Source organism: Cucumis melo, chromosome 4 (genome assembly GCF_025177605.1).
Source record: "Cucumis melo cultivar AY chromosome 4, USDA_Cmelo_AY_1.0, whole genome shotgun sequence".
NCBI lineage: Eukaryota > Viridiplantae > Streptophyta > Magnoliopsida > Cucurbitales > Cucurbitaceae > Cucumis > Cucumis melo.
The window spans coordinates 28,124,605-28,144,754 of NC_066860.1; the positions used below are offsets into that span (position 1 = coordinate 28,124,605).

Consider the following 20,150-nt stretch of genomic DNA (forward strand, 5'->3'; position numbering starts at 1 on the left):
AACTTCTATGTCGTGTTCCATGGAGAAAGTTTGTACTTTGTCAACAAAATCATACTGAAAGATTGCAAGTAATACAAACCAAATTAATGTTTTATTATTATTAAATGTATAAAGTAAAGCATATTAAATCCTTACCATGCAATGATAAAAAGTGCCCTCTTGGGTGATGAAGCATCTGGTAATCGACTTATACTAGAGAAAATAGTTCTCTGATACCGTCGGTTGGCTTGTCGTGGGTGCTTCAACAAGAAAATTATATCGCGAATTCTACATCCCGATATGTTCCGCACGAATCCGACGCCAATCGTGATCATGCTTACCCCTCAAATCTATTTGATGCAAGCTCGGATCTATGTAACTAATCACAGGTGGCATTTGCAACATATTAAACTGTCGCAACATGCGGTCTGGTTGATATTTCTCAACCAAATGAAAACAAATCAATGGACCCACGTAAGTCCACACCGCTTGACCACTATGACATCTAAGAGGAAGCGATGCCATAATGTCGGGCGTGTACGGTGTCCAATTCATCTGTTGAAAAAAAAAGTCAGTAGCAACAAAAAATAGAACTATAGAACATTGGTATAATATTTTACTACCTGAGACTGTCTCAACCGATCAAATGTCCATCGATACGTCAACAACATATTTGCTTATTGTTCATTAGAGCACCGCTCCATCTATTTTTGAAATAAACCATTAATAAATTATAGATATTGAAAATCTATTAAAAGAACATGTATATAAAATAGTACCTAAAACTCAAAGGTCGACCATCTGAATGGTGCAGTGGTCTTTGTGGCGCTACAATGGAAAATTTGTCGTATGCTCAAACTTGTAGTAGCATTAATGGGCCCATGATCTCTAAAGACTGTGCATTACTCGCACGATAGAGTTCCCTATACAACCATGCGAGGTCGCAGCGCCCCACGCATATATACCAGCCTGGTCGAAATCGAATATGAATTGAAGAAACATACAGTGGACCAGCGTGTTTGACTTATCAGCAAAAAGAAAGCCCCCAATCAACTGCATAATGTATGCACGAGCTATCTCTGAATGCTCACAATGTCAGCATGTGGTGGCAATTCTTGAAACTGTTTTGCCAACCATGGAAGACTTAACCACTGATCTTTCATCTCAGGCAGTACAACTTCCAAGAAATCCTGACATATTACCTTCCAATTATACCTTAATGATCCTGTCAGAGGCTCCCCAACTGCACTGCAACATCCTGCAGCGTGATTGTGCACTCCCCACAAGGCATGTGAAATGTGTGTGTTTCTGGTCTCCAACGCTCGACTAACGTAGTAATCAAATACCCAATACACAACTTCCCTGCATGTAGTACACATGGACAGAGCACGTGAACGAAGTCGTGTACCGGGTACACGACTTCCTCACTACATGACAAATACGTTACTGTTGACTGCCATCTGTTGCATCAGGTACGGAAATCGTGTATCCGATACATGACTCCAATCACAAGTCGTGGACCGGGTCCACGACTCCAGTCACATGTTGTGGACCCGATCCACAACTTTGACCTGGGGATGTTGGTGCAATTCTGTGCAAGAGAATATTTTTTTATTTAGTTAAGATTTACCAAAACTGACCGATACAAATACATTGTATGGGATGAATAGTAAAGGAGTACTCAGGAAAAATTTTCAAAAAATTATCTAGCAAGTGGTTTTGCTATAAATCAAATTATTTTTAATATTCGCTATTTTTCTATTTGCTATCAAATATTTTGCTATTTTGACGGTTTTCTCTAAAAAAAACTAGACTTTGAATTTTTATTTTTAACAAAATGATTATTCATTGATTTGCTCATCTCATTAATAATGAAAATTTCAATAGAAAATGTAACCGAATTAAAGACGAGCAAATAAAATGATATTAAATCACAAAAGGTTTTTTTATTATTATTAATAATATTTAGATTAAGTAAGCACTTAAAATTATGCTACAAAGTTCACATTTAACATCACATCACCAAGCGTTAAACTTTACTTAAACTCTATTTAATTTTCCATTTTTACAAGATCTATCCATGAGAATCAATTTATACATAATTTGTCATAGAGCAGTATCGATTTGAATAAGATAATAAAAAACTCTCACGTTCGTAAAAGTCCATTTGAATCTCATTCAAATTTACTCTAATCTTATTTAATTAAACGCTACGTAATCTAGAGCTACGATTAAGGATATATATTTATTACTTCCTTTAGCCAAAATTTACAATATCTTATGTACTCCTTTCACACCATGAATCTTCAATTTTTTCAAAAATCAAAGAAAAATAACACAAACCTCAAGAAAAACACTTTTTGCTCAACTACCCATTTAAGATCTTAATTCAAAAACCAACAAAAAAGTAAAAGGGTTACAATTTTCCCTTTTCATATTAATTTTTAGATAGAGATATTATCTTATTATAAAGTCAAATTGGGACAAAAAATTTTGGTAATTAGTAGGTAACGAAAAGGGTTTGATTAACAATAATGATTTGGCCACGACGCACCGTTTTATGAAGAGTTGGGCCCTTCTAATTTAATGTCTTTTAACAACTCACATTGTCCACATGTCTTTCTCACACATTAATTTGGTTTTTTCTGGCCCTCACAATTTTTTATTACATTTCATATCCTTTTTTTTTTTTTGTTTCAATATGAACTTATAACTACAAGAAATAAATATAAATACTTTAGCATTGGATTTTTTTTAAAAAAAAATCAAATCAATTATTAGATATATTATAAATTCTTTTGTTTTTATCAATTATCAAAGACATATTATAGTGATATGATAAGGGTAGATAGGGTAGTTGGCAAAAGATTTTACCCTAAAGTTGGCAATTATCACATAATGGAAATAAAAAGATTATGTACTCAAAAACGCGATTTTGATTTTAAATTGTAGAAAGAGTAAAATCGTATTTAACTCGAATAGAAAAAGTAAAAAAATATAGAGTAGTTTCGGTTCAAATGTAACCACTAAAAATAGTTAAAAATACACAGTGTTGAATAAGAAATTTTGGAACCAATCATAAATTGCCACATCATTTACTAAAATAATTATATTTGGGATTAACTAAAAATTGGCATGTGTCCCAAATTAAATTTAAAGATAAATTGGACAATTCTAATGATGTCACGTGTCTTTATTATGACAATTGAGTCAAATTAATTATTTTGATTCAATTAAATATTATTTGGTTAGGCTGAAATTCAATTGAGCCCAAAAATAAGCTTAATTTAACCCAAATCCATGTGATTGAGCCCATGGGTATGGTCTATGGATCAGAACAGGCTCAAGTCCATAAAAGCCCACCAGGGAACTCTATAAATAGAGGAGTTCTCTTCATTTGTGGGGGTTGGAAATTTTTGACTCCATAAGGTCTGGAGAGAATTCTCCTAGGAGATAGAAGTCTCCTCAACTCCTGAAGTAACCAACCTCGAAGATCAAAGTTCTTTGAAGATACAAACTTTCTTCCAAGACTCTAACTTCAAGACTTCTTTGAAGATACAAACTTTCTTCCAAGACTCCAACTTCAAGAACATCCTCAAAGATTGAAGCTCCTTTGAAGATACAAGCTTTCTTCCAAGTCTTCAACTTCAAGAACACCTTCGAAGATTGAAGCTCCTTTGAAGATCCAAGCTTTCTTCCAAGTCTCCAACTTCAAGAACACCTTCGAAGATTGAAGCTCTTTCGAAGATCCAAGCTTTCTTCCAAGCCTTCAACTTCAAGAACACCCTCGAAGATTGAAGCTTCTTCGAAGATACAAGCTTTCTTCCAAGACTCCAACTTCAAGAACATCACGTGCTTGCTTCCTCAAATCAATCGTAAGCATCCAGACGAGAGAGAATCAGAGGATCAAATTCTAGAGATCGAACCACATCGCATCAAATCAACATAAATACAACATCAACACAAGTTCAACTCCACGAATCAAATTTCTTCGGAAATCTCGTGTGAACACATAGTTAACTATTTTTACTAAAAACGTGATCTAGATGACAAATATTTTAGCGTTCATTCACAAAGTGAATATGTTATGAAATGTAATCGTCATGATCTCAAATAAAACGAGGTATAGGGCGTAGTCGATTGACAACAAATATGCTATTGGGTTGGTGGTTTCAATGAAAAGAAGGATTAAATCTCTCTTAGATGGTTTGAAAAAAAGGATTGTTAGTTGGGAGAAAAGGTGTTTTAATGACACAAATAGTTCCAATAATGTGCTTTTTCTTTTGATGCAATGAGCAAGTATAATGTCATTGTTTGGGTAATGAAAGTCTAAAATCTTTTTGCTATTTGTTTCATAAATTCAATTTGGGTGATTCTCATATTCACCTAAAATTAGTTGTCATCCACATGTAAGAGAGAGATTGTTGTGATTCAATTTTCCAATTGGAAGCTTTTATGAATTTCAATATTAGACTCTAATTCAAATTATTGCATTGAATTATTAATTGATATGAGTTGGAAAATATAGTACGTAGATGATATTTCATGAAAAACTTTAAGATCAAAGTTTTTTAGGATCTTTCTAAGCGTGAGAACTTCCTAATTATATTAGACTTGAGCTCTTTTAAGTAAAAATGGATATAGCCATGACACACATAGTATGCAAAAGCACCTCACATAAAGGAATACACACTGACATGTTTTTTCCTCTAAAAGAATATTAGAAAGGTTGATCCTCAAAAACAAGAATATTACAAATATAAATGAGAGATGGAAAGAAAACAAGTTTGTAAAGCAGAAAATTTTTGTGGTGACCAAAACAGAAATATGCTCCAAACAAATAATAAAGAAAAAATATTCTTCGGATCGAAAAAGCATCATAGACGATCATAATACTTTTGACAATAGTAACAATATGATTGATTTATACGTTTACCTTATTTGAAGTGATCAGTCAAGTGTTTATAAGATTTCTACTTTCTACCTCTAAGGGATTGGCTTGAAACTTCCCTAAGGGATTCATGTAGCCTCTTTAGGATATGTTTGATTGAATTTTGTTAATGGGGTTTGTTTTTCTTGTCCTCGTGTACTTATTGGGTCATTTTCAAGGATAGCAAAATATTGAAACTATTTACAAAATATAGAAAAATTCTTCGAACTCTTCTTAGTTTATTAGAGATTTTTGCTATATTTTGTAAACAATTTAATTTTTGCTATCCATAATAATTCCCCTTTTAAAAATATCGAGTATCATTCATGATTTCTTCATTTTCATTTTACTTCACTCATTAGGATTAAAATAGTCACCTTTTGAAAGTTTGAACCAAATGAACTAAAGTTGAAAGTTGTCTAAAGAACAAAATAAACATTTTAAAAATATATAAAACCAAAATTAAAAAGATGTAAATCAAAATAAACTTAAATTTGTAATATAACAATACCTATCAATGATAGATTTTATCGCTAAATTAGTGATTGTATATATCAGTTATAGACCATTTATATTGACTAAGTTTTTTTTTTTTTTTCAGGTTAATGTTATTAATGGTGTTGAATTTCAAGTGATTGATGGAAGAAAACAATTTATGGTATAGTTAGATTGCAAATCATGTACCTGTCGTGTTTAGGATCTTGATGAAATTCCATGCGCCCACGCATTTGCTGTTCTTCGTGGGCGTAATACAAATACTTACTATTTTGTTTCCAAGTATTTTTTGTCCTAGATCAGTTCATCCAGTTGGGAACCATGTTAATTGGAAGTCTATTGGGGTTGACATGAACATACTACCTCCAACTTTCAAGCGTCGAGCAAGGACGACCGCGAAAACAAATAATACTATCAATTGGTGAGAAGAAAAGTCACTCAAAATGCAGTCATTGTCATCATGCTAGTAATCGTAGAAATCGTAGATTTCCAACATTTCTACAATGATGTGACATTATATTTTTTATAATAATCTTTTAGCTTCAGCATATAGAACATTTTTTTTTTTTGTATGTAGTAAATACTTTCTATTTGTTTGACTCAAACCTTTCAATAATAATCTACCTTTTTCCAAAGTCTATAAAAAAAAAAGCGACTTTATTGTAAAGTAGTAATATGAAGTAATCCACTATGAAGTGTATCACTGATAGTTTCTATCAATGATAAACTTTATTGTGTAGTCATCGCCAATAGTTTCTATCAGTGATAGAAACCAATATCATAACTTTTTTCCAATAAAATGCACCCATTAATACCAATTTTCAATGGTTCAACAAATACTAATCTCAATGCATACAGAGAAAAAAAACTTGTAATGTTTCAACTTGTAATCCAACATTTTTCTTCATTAATATGGTAAAATCAACTACATATGAAGGTGCAATGTGAACTCTATCACAAACATCCAAAAAACTAATGCACGACAATATTCATCTACTCAATATTGAGAGATTTGTACATCAAAACAATGTCAATGTGAACTCTATCACAAATATCAACAAAACTAATGCACTACAATATCCATTACTCATAATTGAGAGCAAATAAAAACTATGTCAATGTGAACTCTATCACAAATATCCACAAAACTAATGCACTACAATATCCATCTACTTATAATTGAGAAATTTGCAAATCAAAACTAGGTGCAAGATCATTTATTATAGGAGAATGCCTTATTGGTTTCAGAGAATCATTCTTCTTGCCTCTTGCATTCTTTTGATATTTTTCTTTCTTTTGCTCTTTCACATTCTCCAACACTTTCTTTAATGGTTTAAGTTGTCTCTTCCGCCTAGCATTTTCAATATTCTTCGCTATTTTCATAATTTTCACTTTTGCCTTTTCTTGAACAACCTAAAAAAATAATATTGAATTAGAGTTTATACATATACACATAGAGTCTATCATAAAACAACAAAATGTGATTATTATAATACATTCACTTGGTTCGCTTTTCATAATTTTTTCTTTCTTATCCATCTATCAAAATTACAACAAACACATCAACACAATGAATTAAACATCCCTCAAGTCTATCAGTGATACAAACATCTAATAACAATCCAACACAAACAAGTAAAATATCTTTCAAGTTGATAGAAATATATCACTAATAGAACATAAACAACATCACATAAAAATATACATTAAGCTAAATTATCTAATAACATCCCAATGTAAACAAACTAAACATCCCTCGTGATACAAATATCACAGATAGACCCTTAACCCTAAGCAATAACATACAAACCTAAAATAGATCAACATGTCAAACAAATAAGTTAAACATCTTCCAAATCCATCAATCAGTGATTGAAACATATTACTGATAAATCATAAGCAATATAACACACAAAATCCACAATAAACTAGAGCTTATACTAACTTCCCAAGTCAAACGGGCTAAATTATCTACTAACATCCTAATGCAAACAAACTAAACATCACTCAAGTCTATCAATGATATGTCTATCAGTGATATATACATATCACTGATAGACCTTAACCATAAGTAACAACATACAAACTGAAAAACAAAGCACGCACGCACAAACAAAAAATGAAGAAATCGATTTCAAACAAATAGGAAAAAAATCTATTTCAAACATATTGCAACCAAACGGAAAACAAAAATACTGGAAGAACAAAAATAAGTGAAGCAAAGCGAAAAACCTGAAACAAAGAAAGTGGAAGACGATGAAGTGGAGAATGTGAAGCAAAACCGAAAACAAAGGCACCAACATCGAAAAACCAAATCAAAATACGAAGAAAGTGGAAGATGGAAGGAAAACATCAAGCGAAGCATGAATTTTGGGTTTGAAATTGAAATACGAAGCATGTAAGTATATCTGCTTATTATAGATGCATTTTCGTCATTTTATCTTCATATGTTGTTAAAATTTACCATATTTAAAAATTTTCAAACTTTTGCTATATTCTTAATTAATTTAGAGTTCAATGTTATATCTCCAATCGACAAGTTTGAAATTTTTATCCACGAAACCTCATTTCAACATTAATTGGGGCGTAACTTTCTTATATAATCAAAATCAATAAAAATGTAGTAACATAAGCAATCTACAATCCAAAGGCTAAATAAACTAAACCATCCAAAACAAATTTTACACAACTAAATTAACTTACACAATCAGATAGCAACACAAGAAATGTGAAATGTACCAAAGATGATCTTGCTTCATATCCTAACTACTGGTAGACAAAAATGCAACTCAAAAGGCCAAGATGAATTTTAAGAACCGAAGAATGAGGACCGTGGGTGTCGGCGTTGATGCCCCACTCGAACATTGGTTCCTTCTCTATATGCTTGGCTTTTTTAGTTGTAATATTTAACGAGAGGCCATCAAAACTCTTGACAAAAGTGATTCACTTTCTCATTTCCCAGATTGACGTTATGAAAGTTTAAACTTGACGTGAGATGTCAAACTATCAACCAATTAATTATCGACCAACGACATTACGGGAATCCCACGGCCCGAAAAACTCGAACATTGAACATGCAACTCATCTCCAACCTTGAAATTGCTGTTATCGTCTCCCTGTATAATGCAAAAAATAAAAAAATAAAAAAAAACGGCAGAGAACTCATCATCTTTTAGACCTTCCAACATTGTAAATTTTGATCACTAAAACAGATGTAATCAGTCAGCCACAATATAAGGTCTCAAAAAGAAGAAAATGGTAAAGTACCTCGAATCGATACATCCCGCGAAGCCCTCCACCCAAATCAAGTACTAAACCATGCAATCGTATCTGATAAACCTTTGCTTTGACTTTTGTTCCAATTCTCAGATTACTTGGAGTTAAGGGGTCTTTAACTTCAACTTCATTGTTATTTACATCATTCTGAGTCAACGGTTTTGACTGGCCTTTCGATCTAGAAGGAGTGTTCAGTTTTTTGGTGGTCTTAAGTTCCAAGTTCCCAATATCAGATTTCTTTTCTTCCTCATTACAATCTTCGGCACTTATAGAAGCTGTGTTCAGTTTTTGGGTGGTCTTACGTTTCGGTTTCTTATCAGCAGATTTTTTTTCTTCCTCATCACAATTTTCAGCATTTTTAGAAGTGGTCTTCAGTTTTCGGGTATTTTTTTGCTTCCTGTTACTGACAGCAGATTGTTTTTCTTTTTCATCAGAATCTTCAGCACTTGTAGAAGCGTTGTTCGGTTTTTGGGTATTCTTAAGTTTCAGGTTCGTAACAGCAGATTGTTTTTCTTCCACATCACATTCTTCAGCACTTCGAATAAGGACCGATGGAACTGACGAAGTAGGCTTCACCTCACTACCAACACCTTTTTCCACTGGAGGAATATTTGATGTAGAATTCTGAGTTTTCTGTTGCGGAAGTGGTTCCGAAGAAGAAACAGAATTTCCATTCGGACCTTTGGCTTTTGGTACAGGCAACAATGCTTTAAGGGACAATTTAATGTTACCGTGAACATCTTGGCCTATGCACCTCAAGGTAATCCTCTGACCAACAGACACAACATCGGAAATCCGGGAGACCTGATCACAAGAAAAGTGAGCTATTTTTAGATGGAAAAAAATAACAAGTATACTCATAAATTAAGGACCCATTTTAACAACCATTTGGCTTTCGGTTTCTCGTCTTTTTAAAATTAAGCATATAAACGGACATTCCATCTCTAAGTTTATTTGTTTTGTTATCTACTTTTCATCAATGTTTTCAAAAACCAAACTACGTTTAGAAAACTAAAAAAGTAGTTCTCAAAAACATGTTTTTGCTTTTGGAATTTTGTTAAAAATGTAACTTCTTAAGAAAAAGGATCATTTTTAAGAAATTGATCGGTCACATATATGATTTACAAAAACTAAATGGTTACCGAGTTGGGCCAAAACTTTTTAAATAATTAATCTGCAAGTACCCAGACCAATCCGCACACTTCAATAAATTTGGCAAGAGAACCATTGAGACTCTAGCATTCACAATGGCCTTGTAGAATTTTAATATATACCACAATATAGATGACTGCTCTCTAGGCTAAATATTAGATCGACAAATATACTTTGCTAATAAATTGAAAATAGGAGGACGTAATTTAGATTATTTTCGTATAGAAAAAGTCATAAAGAAAGAAAATGCTTGAACTCATTTCAAGAAAAAAGTGCTTACTGGATCGTGAGACAACTCTGAGATGTGAAGAAGGCCTTGCTGCCCACCGTTAAACTCAATAAATGCACCATACTCTTTTACTGAAGTTACAACACCTTTATAAGTTCCTCCAATTTCAATCTGACGGCCAAGTGTGAAATCAACCTGTAAAATAGTTAAGGATCTCAGTCAGCCTGTAAAAATGTTGCGATGGAGAAATTTGCTACAATCAGGCAGAGAAAATTTCCTATACTTTCACTAGAAGTACAAAGCATAAACATAATTTCCCTAAACATAATATTAACAAAGTTACAACACATTCAACAAAAATTGTTGGGCAGCACACAGTAGCCTTGTAGCCTCGAAATATGAAGATAACAAGGAACACAAGTTAGAAGTCATACCCTATCTTGTACATTTTCCATCACAGCTTGATTTTTAGCCAATATGGTAAGAGTACCATCACCTATTGATATGCGTGCACCTAAACAATATCAAGAAAACCATGCTGAAGAAGAGACGATCATAATTCAATATTCAAGGAGAATCGAAGCTGAAGTAACAAAAAAATTATCTTGACAGTCCTAGCAGCATTTGCCTTCTGATAATTGTATAGTATCCAGACACAATATTCACTAGCAACATAAGTGAAAAGACTTGCTACTATGGAAGGCAACCCATCTATGCTTGATGCAAAAACAATGACATTAATCAAATATAATTGTTGGGCATTAAGCTTTGATTTGCACTTCCAGGTTTAGAAAAATACATATCATACTAATCTGTTTTCTCTATTTTTCCTACATTCATAGGTGTCCGAACCAACTTACACGCACCTCAACTAATCTCGACACGCACCTCAACTAATCTCATGGGATAACCCACTTGACTCTACAACATTTGAGTGTCTAGAAAACTAGTAGGAAATTAATTTTTAAGAAGATGACCACCATGAATTGAACACTCGACCTCTTAGCCAAAAGATACCATATTAGTCTAGTTTGAACAAATGGGAAAGAACGCCTAGACCATAAATGAATGAATAGTATCATGGGAGACTACAAAGCTAGAAGCAACAAACTAAATGAGTGAATAAAATCACAAATCCTAACTGCACAGAGTACCTGTTTCCGCTTCAATCTTTCTCTTTAGAATACCAAGAGGTCCAATTAGGCGACGAAGAGCATCATTAGTATACTTTAGGGTAACTGCAATGGGGGACCAAGTGCATTTAATAGGTTTCAAGTAGTATATAATAGACAGTCGATGGAAAAAAGTACTTGGATAATAATTCCTACCTAATCGAGGACAGTTTTCGTCATCCTTCATACGTGGTGCATTAATCTCACGCTCCATGTGGTCAAGTATTTGCCAACGACCTTTACGTGCATGCTCTAGGGACTCGCATATTATGTCCAATGGAATTCCAGCAGGTTTTATATCCAACTGAATGGCTGTAATACCTTTCCGTGTGCCAGCTATTTTGAAGTCCATATCACCCAGATGATCTTCAAGTCCCTACAAATCCATATGCAACAAACTCACTATCCAAATTAGCAAAAGGAAAAAAGTATGACGGCATCTGAAATTTTGCTAAGTTTCAGAATCTTTTCTTTTATGTACTGATTAGCTTTCCTATTGAAGCTTGAAGGAAGAAGAGGTTTTGGACTTCGGTACAGATATTTTTAGTGTTAGAAGGCAAAAGAATTGTTAAGAACAACCAACCTCATTGGTATGCATAACAACAAGAAACATACCCCTTTCATTCATTAGAGAAAAGTAATATTACAACCTAATATCCACAAATCAAATCCAAACAAAACCCATTAGAGATATTTGCAAAAAGTTGCATAATTTTTAAACTTAGTTTCTAAAGACAGTTGCAAGGACAGAATTTAGCCAACTCAAATACTTCCCTACAATCTATCTTGCCCATTAAAATTTTGTTGTTAAACCAGCTACCATCCCTTTAACAATTTATTCTTCCTTCCGATCTCCATTCAATCCATTATCAGTAGCAACTCTCGGCTAATAACACTTATCTACCACTAGTTCGTTATGTCTAATTTCTAATATTATAGCAGCTAGCAGTAGCACTAAATAATTCTAGCGCCAGTTCACCCCTTGTCCCTACTCCTGCAATACTGCATATCAGAGATTAAGAGAACACGTCATCTAACAAATAGAGGAGGGAAACTAAGAGTTTTCCATGATCCAGAGAGCTAAAACGGGGATGGCAAGAGAAAATCTTACCAGTATATCAGTCAAGATACGGTAATCTTTAATTTCACCAGTTGATGGATCAGTTTCACTAACAAGGCCAACTGAAACCCCAGCCACATGTTCATTTAACGGAACCCCAGCATCCATCAATGCCATACTACCTGCAGAAACGTCATATGCACATGAAATCACAACTGGTGCAATTATTTCAAATTAATATAACTATAGCAGATTTATTATGACAGAATGAAAATTTTCATAAAATTCAGTAGGCTAAAATGAAAGGATCTGATTATTGAATTAGAAATTGAGAGAGCAATCAAATCCATCACAATAAGCGACTACAACAAATTATACAGCAATACATAACAATATTTTTATTTCAACCCTAGAAATGAAAAGCATCGTTTACTTTTCATTAAAAATAGAGAAGGTTAAAGCCCAAGAGCAAATTGTACCTCCACAAACAGTCGCCATTGAAGTTGAACCGTCTGAGGCCATGACTTCTGAGTTTATACGGACGGCATATGGAAATTCACTTTCAGGAGGTAACACAGCAAGCAAAGCTTTCTCAGCAAGAGTTCCTACCAAGAAAAAAAACATTTGAATTGAATACAGAATTCCATTCAGTAATCCTAGAGTATTGAATGCTTTAGAAGATTTTTTTGATAGAAATACTTTAGATGATAGGTTGCATCAAAAGTTTCTACCTTTCCTTTCCCCACCCCCACATATCTGCAATTAAAACCCCTCTACAGCTGATCGTGTTATAGATAACCAACAACTATAAGTTACAAGTTAAATTTGAAATAAAAGCCCACGGACTTCTCAAACTTTGCTCCTTATCAAAAATCTTTCAGAAACCGAAGTTTGACCTTTACCAACCTAAAAACAAAAGCAAGAGTAAATGAAGGATCGATTCTCTCACAGAAAAACCTCAAATTTTACTCCTTGAATGACCAATCTTAAGGATTTCGACTGATAACGCTGAAGTTGAACATTACCTAATGTGAAATAGAACCTTTGTTTCCCAATGGAAACCAACTCTTTATTCCTATGACCAAATTTCCTTACCATCTGGCCCAGTTCAGTTTAAATATATTGGATTCCATGAAGAAAAAGATAAATCATTTACCATGGCCAACTTCACGCCTATTTAAGCCACCTCGTTTTCCCACTTCATTTATAGAAAATGGGGGAAAGCTATAGTGAAGCATAAAACGTTTTGTCGGTGGTCCAACGAGAGAATCCAAATGTTGAGCATCTCCTGGCGCCCCAAGTGTAACAGTACATAGAACCTGTATGGGTGTGAATCAAAATTGTTTTTTGAGAATTAGAAATTAAAAGTAACACATCACAAAGTTTTCTAACACTCAATGATAAAATGATTAATAATAACTAGCCAAAAACTACTAAAGAAATTGTCTAGGCTGACCTGAGTATCTCCTCGAGAAAAAATTGATGACCCATGAAGTATAGGTAAATAGCTGGATTCACAATACAAAGGCCTAACTTCGTCAAGACGTCTACCATCAACTCTACGTCCTTCGGCAATGATTCTTCTGCGGACAACCTAGTATTTCATGTGATTTTGTTAAAAAACCTAAAGACGAATGTATTAAAGAACTTAAGGACTGAAAAAAAAAATCATGTGCTTTGTATATTGTCCTTCATTAGAAAACAAAGTCTCCATACAGTTACAGCTATCCCAAAATTAAAATCCATCAATGACAATGATACAGTACACAAACCTAGAGAAAGCTACACATTTCTTGAAATAGTTATGTTGAAAGATAGATAAATTGCATGGATTTCACTGAATTGTCAACTTTTAGATAGAGGGTTACAATCTAAGAAGCACCGACACTCCTAAGATGGCAAAGTATTGGTGCTGGACATTTTCCGAAACGGACACGTCAACTGGCTTGTCGATTTTTCTTTTTTTTGGGGCACGGCTCTAACATGGCCAAGAAATGGCTGGAGAAAAAAACCCATTGAGACGGCACATTATCCGGCCCAATGGCAATAATTATTAGGTTTCTTCGCGCTCCCTTCTCTGATTCTCCCCACCAAGCCACCAACCCTCTTTACCCTTGTTATGTTTTATGGCTCAAAACTTGTTATTTTGATGTTTTTAATTGGAATCCTTGTTATGTAATATGTTTAAATGCATGACATACGTTTAATTTTTTTTCTTAAAAAATGACGTGTCTCTGTCATGTAGTGTCCTACTTTTTTGATAAATGGCGCACTGCCGTGTCATGTGTTGGTATTTGTGCTTCCTAGGTTACAGTAAGCTTCAAATAAACATTTTAAATATGATAAAATGTAAAAAAAATTATACTGATCAAAATTTTTGTTTGGTCGAGATTAAGAACAAAAAATGAACAAAAAAAATAATGTGCTATAAACTACAAAGAAACTGAGTTTAGTCACCAACTACAACTAAAACTCAAAGTTTGCATAATAAGCAAAAGAGAAACATCTTTCAAATGTTTATAACTGTATTCTCATAGACGCATATACATACCTTTTTCCTCACATAGTCTACAGCTTTTGGCAAAACCTTCAGGCCTTCTTCATCGCATTCTTCTTCAAATACCTTCTTCACATCTTCTGTGATCTTTTCTAAGGCCTCACCACGTTCAAACTAAATATAATACAAAATTAGAACTATTTAGTAATTGATCATGAAAAATATTTAATGGGAAAAATATTATTTTTTTGCAAAGAAGCATGAAAGACACCCAAAGGAAGAAGGTCAGCAGAAGTTTTTTCTTTTCTTTTGATATCCGTGAGTGTCCAGACTAGCTTATATACCTCAACTAATCTCATGAGATAACCCACATGACCATACAACATTTGAGTGTCGAGAAAACTTGTAGCAATTTAATTCCTAGGTAAGAGACCACCATGGATTGAGCACATGACCTCTTAGTTAGTTTATTGAGACTATTTCTCCTTTTTTACCACTAAGCCAATCCATGATGGTTAGGACAGCAGAAGTTCAAAGGCAATAATTCAAGCATTCATCTTGCAGATAAATATTGAATACCTTGCCATAAGAGGGGTCAGTGAAAACAGCTTCAATAGGGAATTCGGCTAACTTGGTAACTTTCTCCAATGTACTATCTGACACCATGGACAATTTGTATTCCTTCTTCAGCTTTCCAGCTTTAGCAGCCAATCTGATTTGTGGTTCAAGAAACTTAACTGCCTAAAATATCAAAGTCGGTGACGTTAGTAGCAATCCGATACAAAAAATCTAGCTGAATTGAACTCCCCATCACTTACTTCAGGATGTGCCAACCTCAATCCAGCTTCAAGATCTTTTTCTGTGATTTCACGTGCTTGGACATCAATCATCAAAGTTTTCTCCCTTGTACAGGCATATATTAAGTTGAGATCGCTCAAGTTAAGCTGCAATATATGCAAAGCTAATAGACTCATAAATAGGAGAAATCCAACTACAAGATGTTGCCAAAATCATAACAATTAACTAGTTAGTCATTTCAGAGATGTTGACAGAAACTGAACTGGACCAAAAGTTTCTAAAATATGAAGTTCAATAAATTGCAATAGCACTCTCTCAAGATGTTTTTATGAAGCACACAATACAAAATTCTAATAAAAATATTATACTGCAAGAACGAAAAATTATGAATAAAGACGCTATTAAGAGTGTTTAAAGTATAGGCTTTTAGGAAACTTTTTTTTAAGTTCAACAAAGTATTTCAACCACTGACCACTTGATTGATATTTCTTACTTTATGTCAATCAGCTATGCTCATGTTGGATACTTAATTGAACATTCTCTTTACGATAACTTCTAATTTAATATTCTCTTTACAATAACTTTAATACTTATTAACTGATTTAAATTTCAATTTCAAAGTCGTGGAGAAGCAAAATTTAATACTTATTTTCATAAATTTTGTTTTGATGATGAAAGGTGGTGGAGTAAAAACTGATTCAGAAATAAAACTTCACTATTTAAAATAGTAAAGCCAATTTAGTATGCATAGAAGTTGTCTTTGTTTGTAGCATGTATTAAACATAAAGATGGCGCAGGGAGCGGTCAAGAACCACTCTAATTACCTCATCCATTGTTGGGTTGACAACAAACTGCCCATCAATTCTTCCTATACGTATCACTCCAATGGGGCCACCCCAAGGAATATCTGATAACATAAGAGCAGCAGATGTTGCATTAGCTGCCATAACATCTGGATCTTGTTTACCATCGGAAGAGAGAACGCTGGCCATTACCTTTGATTAGGGAATATGCATGAAAATCATCAAGACAAAATGGGTCAAAGAACAGTCATGCCAAAGTATTTTGACATAAGATCTCACGTGATCATTAACCAAAGTTCATGAACATAAAAACCTAAACTCAAAATACATACCTGGACCTCGTGGTAAAATCCAGTGGGAAACAATGGCCTAATAGGACGATCTATAATGCGGCCACATAAAAGTTCACGCTCTTTGGGAGCCCCCTCTCTCCTCGTGAATGTACCCGGAATAACACCTTGTGCAAATTGCTTCTCTTGATAATCCACCTAATCAGATGAAAAAAGTATTCAAAACCTTCCTCCACTGCACATTCTAGCAAATGCTGTAGGAAGAACACGTGACACAACCAAACACCCAATTACAGAAATTAAAAATCATCACATATCATTGAAAGTGAAAATGTGACCAGAAAATTTTTGAGTTATGCTAGAAAACACTCTTGAGTTATTCACTCTATTAGCTCAATCATTATTGACTTCTTTTAAAGCGCAATCATTCTGTTTTTTTTTTTTTTCCTAACGTCCCAAATTCACCGTTGGTACCAAATCCAGAATCAACAAGAACTATAGAATATACATACCGTGAGAGGCAAAAAATCACGAACAGCGCCCCCCTTAGCAGAGGCAACAGTAGACAAGACCTTGGTCTCTTCAATGCCCAAAACCGCCGCGCCATTAGCGAAGCGAGCGATCTTTCCAGTTTCCAACTTAACCAAGCGCGATCCAATCTCAAACACTTCTTCGAAAGTTTCGAGAACCTTGGTTCCACCGAGGGTTGTATCGGGATCAAGTTGCTGCTGGGACTGAGACTGAGAGGCGAAGCCCATACGGCCACAGCAAATGGTACGAAAACCGTGGCTCCTCCAAGTTAGAAAATGAGGAATGGTAGAAAAGAGTGGATTCGCTTTGGAAGCCATGGACGCCATGGCAGCTCTCACAAAACTTAGAGCTCCGAAGGGGTTTAGGGTTTAAGAGTTATAGGTCGGAGGTTCTGAGTGTGAGTTATAATATACTCTCAAAGCAGAGAACGACAGCAAAAATAAAAACCCACCTTTTGTTTTTTTTTTAAACGGTCAAAAATTAAAATTTTGGCAAAATATTTATAATGAATTTCGTTAGTTTTTTTTTTCTACTAAACTTATTTTGTTTTTTAAAAACGGAAGGATCAAAAATAACAAATTTGACCAACTATTTATAAAATATAACAAAGCTTTAGATCCGGATAGATATTGATAGACATATGTTTCTATTAGTAACATTGGTAAATAAAGATAAAAATTTATCGATTTATGTCATAAAATCCAAATTTTTTTGTATATGTCGTAAATATTTTAGTTTATTTCGTTATATTTGAAAATATCCTTTTTATTTTTAAAAAAATTAAAAAAAATAAATAAACAACCTTTGGATTTTGATTTTGTTATTAATATAACAAAGGTACTAACCAAATATAATAGCTCATTTTTAATGAATTGTAATAGATTAATATAGACTCGTTGTCTATGTTATCAAGATAAACACATATAGTAGTCTATCTTGATCTATTGTAATTTATCATCAATAAATTGTGATGTTTTGTTATACTTGTATATATTTTGATAAGTTTTATCAATTAAAATAAATTTTTATTACAATGTTGCTTTTGATATTCTCTAAATGTTTGGAGTAGTTATTTTCTAAAAATTTATATGGATAGATGAACTTGTACTAAATGACACAACCATCTAAAATTTTATTACATGTCATTTTCAATGTTGTTTTGGTCAAATTTTCCTTTTAAAGTTCTAAATGATTTTTAGTTTGGAAAGGTTTATAAAATGTTAAAATGTAATATTACAATTTATAGTAATATTAACGTAGTATTGAATTAAAAAACAAATCTAAAAATATATTTTATAATGTAACTTTTTTTTTCTTTAGCTCATAAACCTTTCATTGGTGTCATATATTTATAGTTATGATTTGAGTCAACAATAGATTTATTTGGATAAATTTTAAAAAAAAAAACATTTCATTTAAAAAGAGATTTTTTCAAGAATAGTAAAAAATACAAACTATTTATACTTTACGACAATAATCAATAAAAGACAAAAACTCATTACATTTGATTTTGTCATAAGGTGTAAATATTTTGTTCATTTATTCTTTTTGACCATTCCCTCCAAAAAACCACAATTTTTGTTTAAACTCTGGATAGGAAAGTCATTTAAAATAAATTTGAAAAGTTATTTTGACTAGTTATCAAACACAATAATTTATTTTAAAGATAATTCTTTTATGTAAAGGCTTGAGAATGCATTCTAAACACACTCAATATCACATCCCTCTCTTTGTGAAAATTGGAGAAACAAGTAGATAACTCAACCAAATCATGTAAGCTTACGCGTATCGGGTTCCTCAAACTTTTGGGTATTTTCTAACATCCCTAGTTATAAAATAAAGTTGCAAAATATGTGAAAGAGAAATGACAAACAAAAAAGAAATGTGTTTTCTTATTAGAATCTTAGGGGCACACACATTGCAAATATAAATTTAATAGTTCTTAGGTATAATCAAATTGTAGTAACAACATTCAAATTCCATGTGAAATGGAAGAACTTACAATGTTAGAGATAAGTTATAAATGTGTTATTAGTTATGAAACATACAAATATTAGACTTACATAAAATGATTGTTTGAGAACAACCTCTTCATATAATTTTGTTCATAAAAGTGGTTGTATTATAGTGTGGATTATTACGATCGAATTGTAACATCCACGAATTAATTTATACAAACCAAGTTTATTAGTAGTAATTGGGATGCATGTCTTCTGCAACCTTACGTACATACTTTATGAAAATTGATATGGAATCTAATTAAATATTGTTAATTAGGTTGTTTGTTTAGTGAATTTAACTACAATCTCCGTATATGACTACTAACAAGTTTAACAAGTAGATAGGATAATTTTGCAAGGAAAAAAACACAAGAAGTTGTATTTTACAAATATTACTGAAATGACTTAGAAAAAGGTCTTTCAAAAATTCATTTTTATTTAAACACTTTTAATAAAAACTTTTTAAAATAAAATATAATGTATTATAATTTTTTTTTTCTTAAAAGTACTAGTGTATACAAGTTTCTTTTGTTTGTTATATTTACTAATAATGCTTTTATTAAAAATTTTCAAGATTGAATAGCGTCGAGGTCGCTATAGTTTGTCAGAAATTCGCCGTTAGACTCACCAGATGTGATGGTCGAAGATTGGCCAACAAAGATCACCGGAGATAGCCTAAACCGTAAAAATGTTTTTATTAAAAAGATTTCAAGGTTGATTGGTAGCGATAGGAGGTTGGTTGGCAACAATCGTTACTGGAGTTGGTTTTCAAAAATTCGTCGGTAGAGTCACTGGAGGCGGTGGTCAGAGGTTGGCCAATGACGATCACTGGAGATTAGCTTAAACTCTAAAATGATTTTTATTAAAAATTTTCAAGATTGATAGGTGGAGACGGTTGCCAGAGTTGGGCGACGAAAGTTCATCGATAAAGTCATCGG

General features: G+C 33.0%; 1 protein-coding gene across 1 annotated transcript; it reads right to left on the reverse strand.

Annotated features, from left to right (window-relative positions):
- Nucleotides 1–7,971: 7,971 nt before the first annotated feature.
- LOC103487110 (polyribonucleotide nucleotidyltransferase 2, mitochondrial) lies at nucleotides 7,972–17,630 on the reverse strand. The gene is made up of 16 exons (XM_008445326.3): nucleotides 17,194–17,630; nucleotides 16,724–16,879; nucleotides 16,413–16,583; nucleotides 15,609–15,734; nucleotides 15,370–15,531; nucleotides 14,845–14,964; nucleotides 13,750–13,887; nucleotides 13,450–13,612; nucleotides 12,773–12,898; nucleotides 12,345–12,475; nucleotides 11,390–11,609; nucleotides 11,216–11,299; nucleotides 10,496–10,575; nucleotides 10,113–10,256; nucleotides 8,672–9,484; nucleotides 7,972–8,520 (listed from the first exon to the last, which is right to left on the reverse strand). Exons 1-16 carry the CDS (start codon nucleotides 17,536–17,538, stop codon nucleotides 8,419–8,421), a joined length of 3,081 nt encoding a protein of 1,026 aa, XP_008443548.2. The 5' UTR covers nucleotides 17,539–17,630; the 3' UTR covers nucleotides 7,972–8,418.
- Between the last annotated feature and the right edge of the window lie 2,520 nt (nucleotides 17,631–20,150).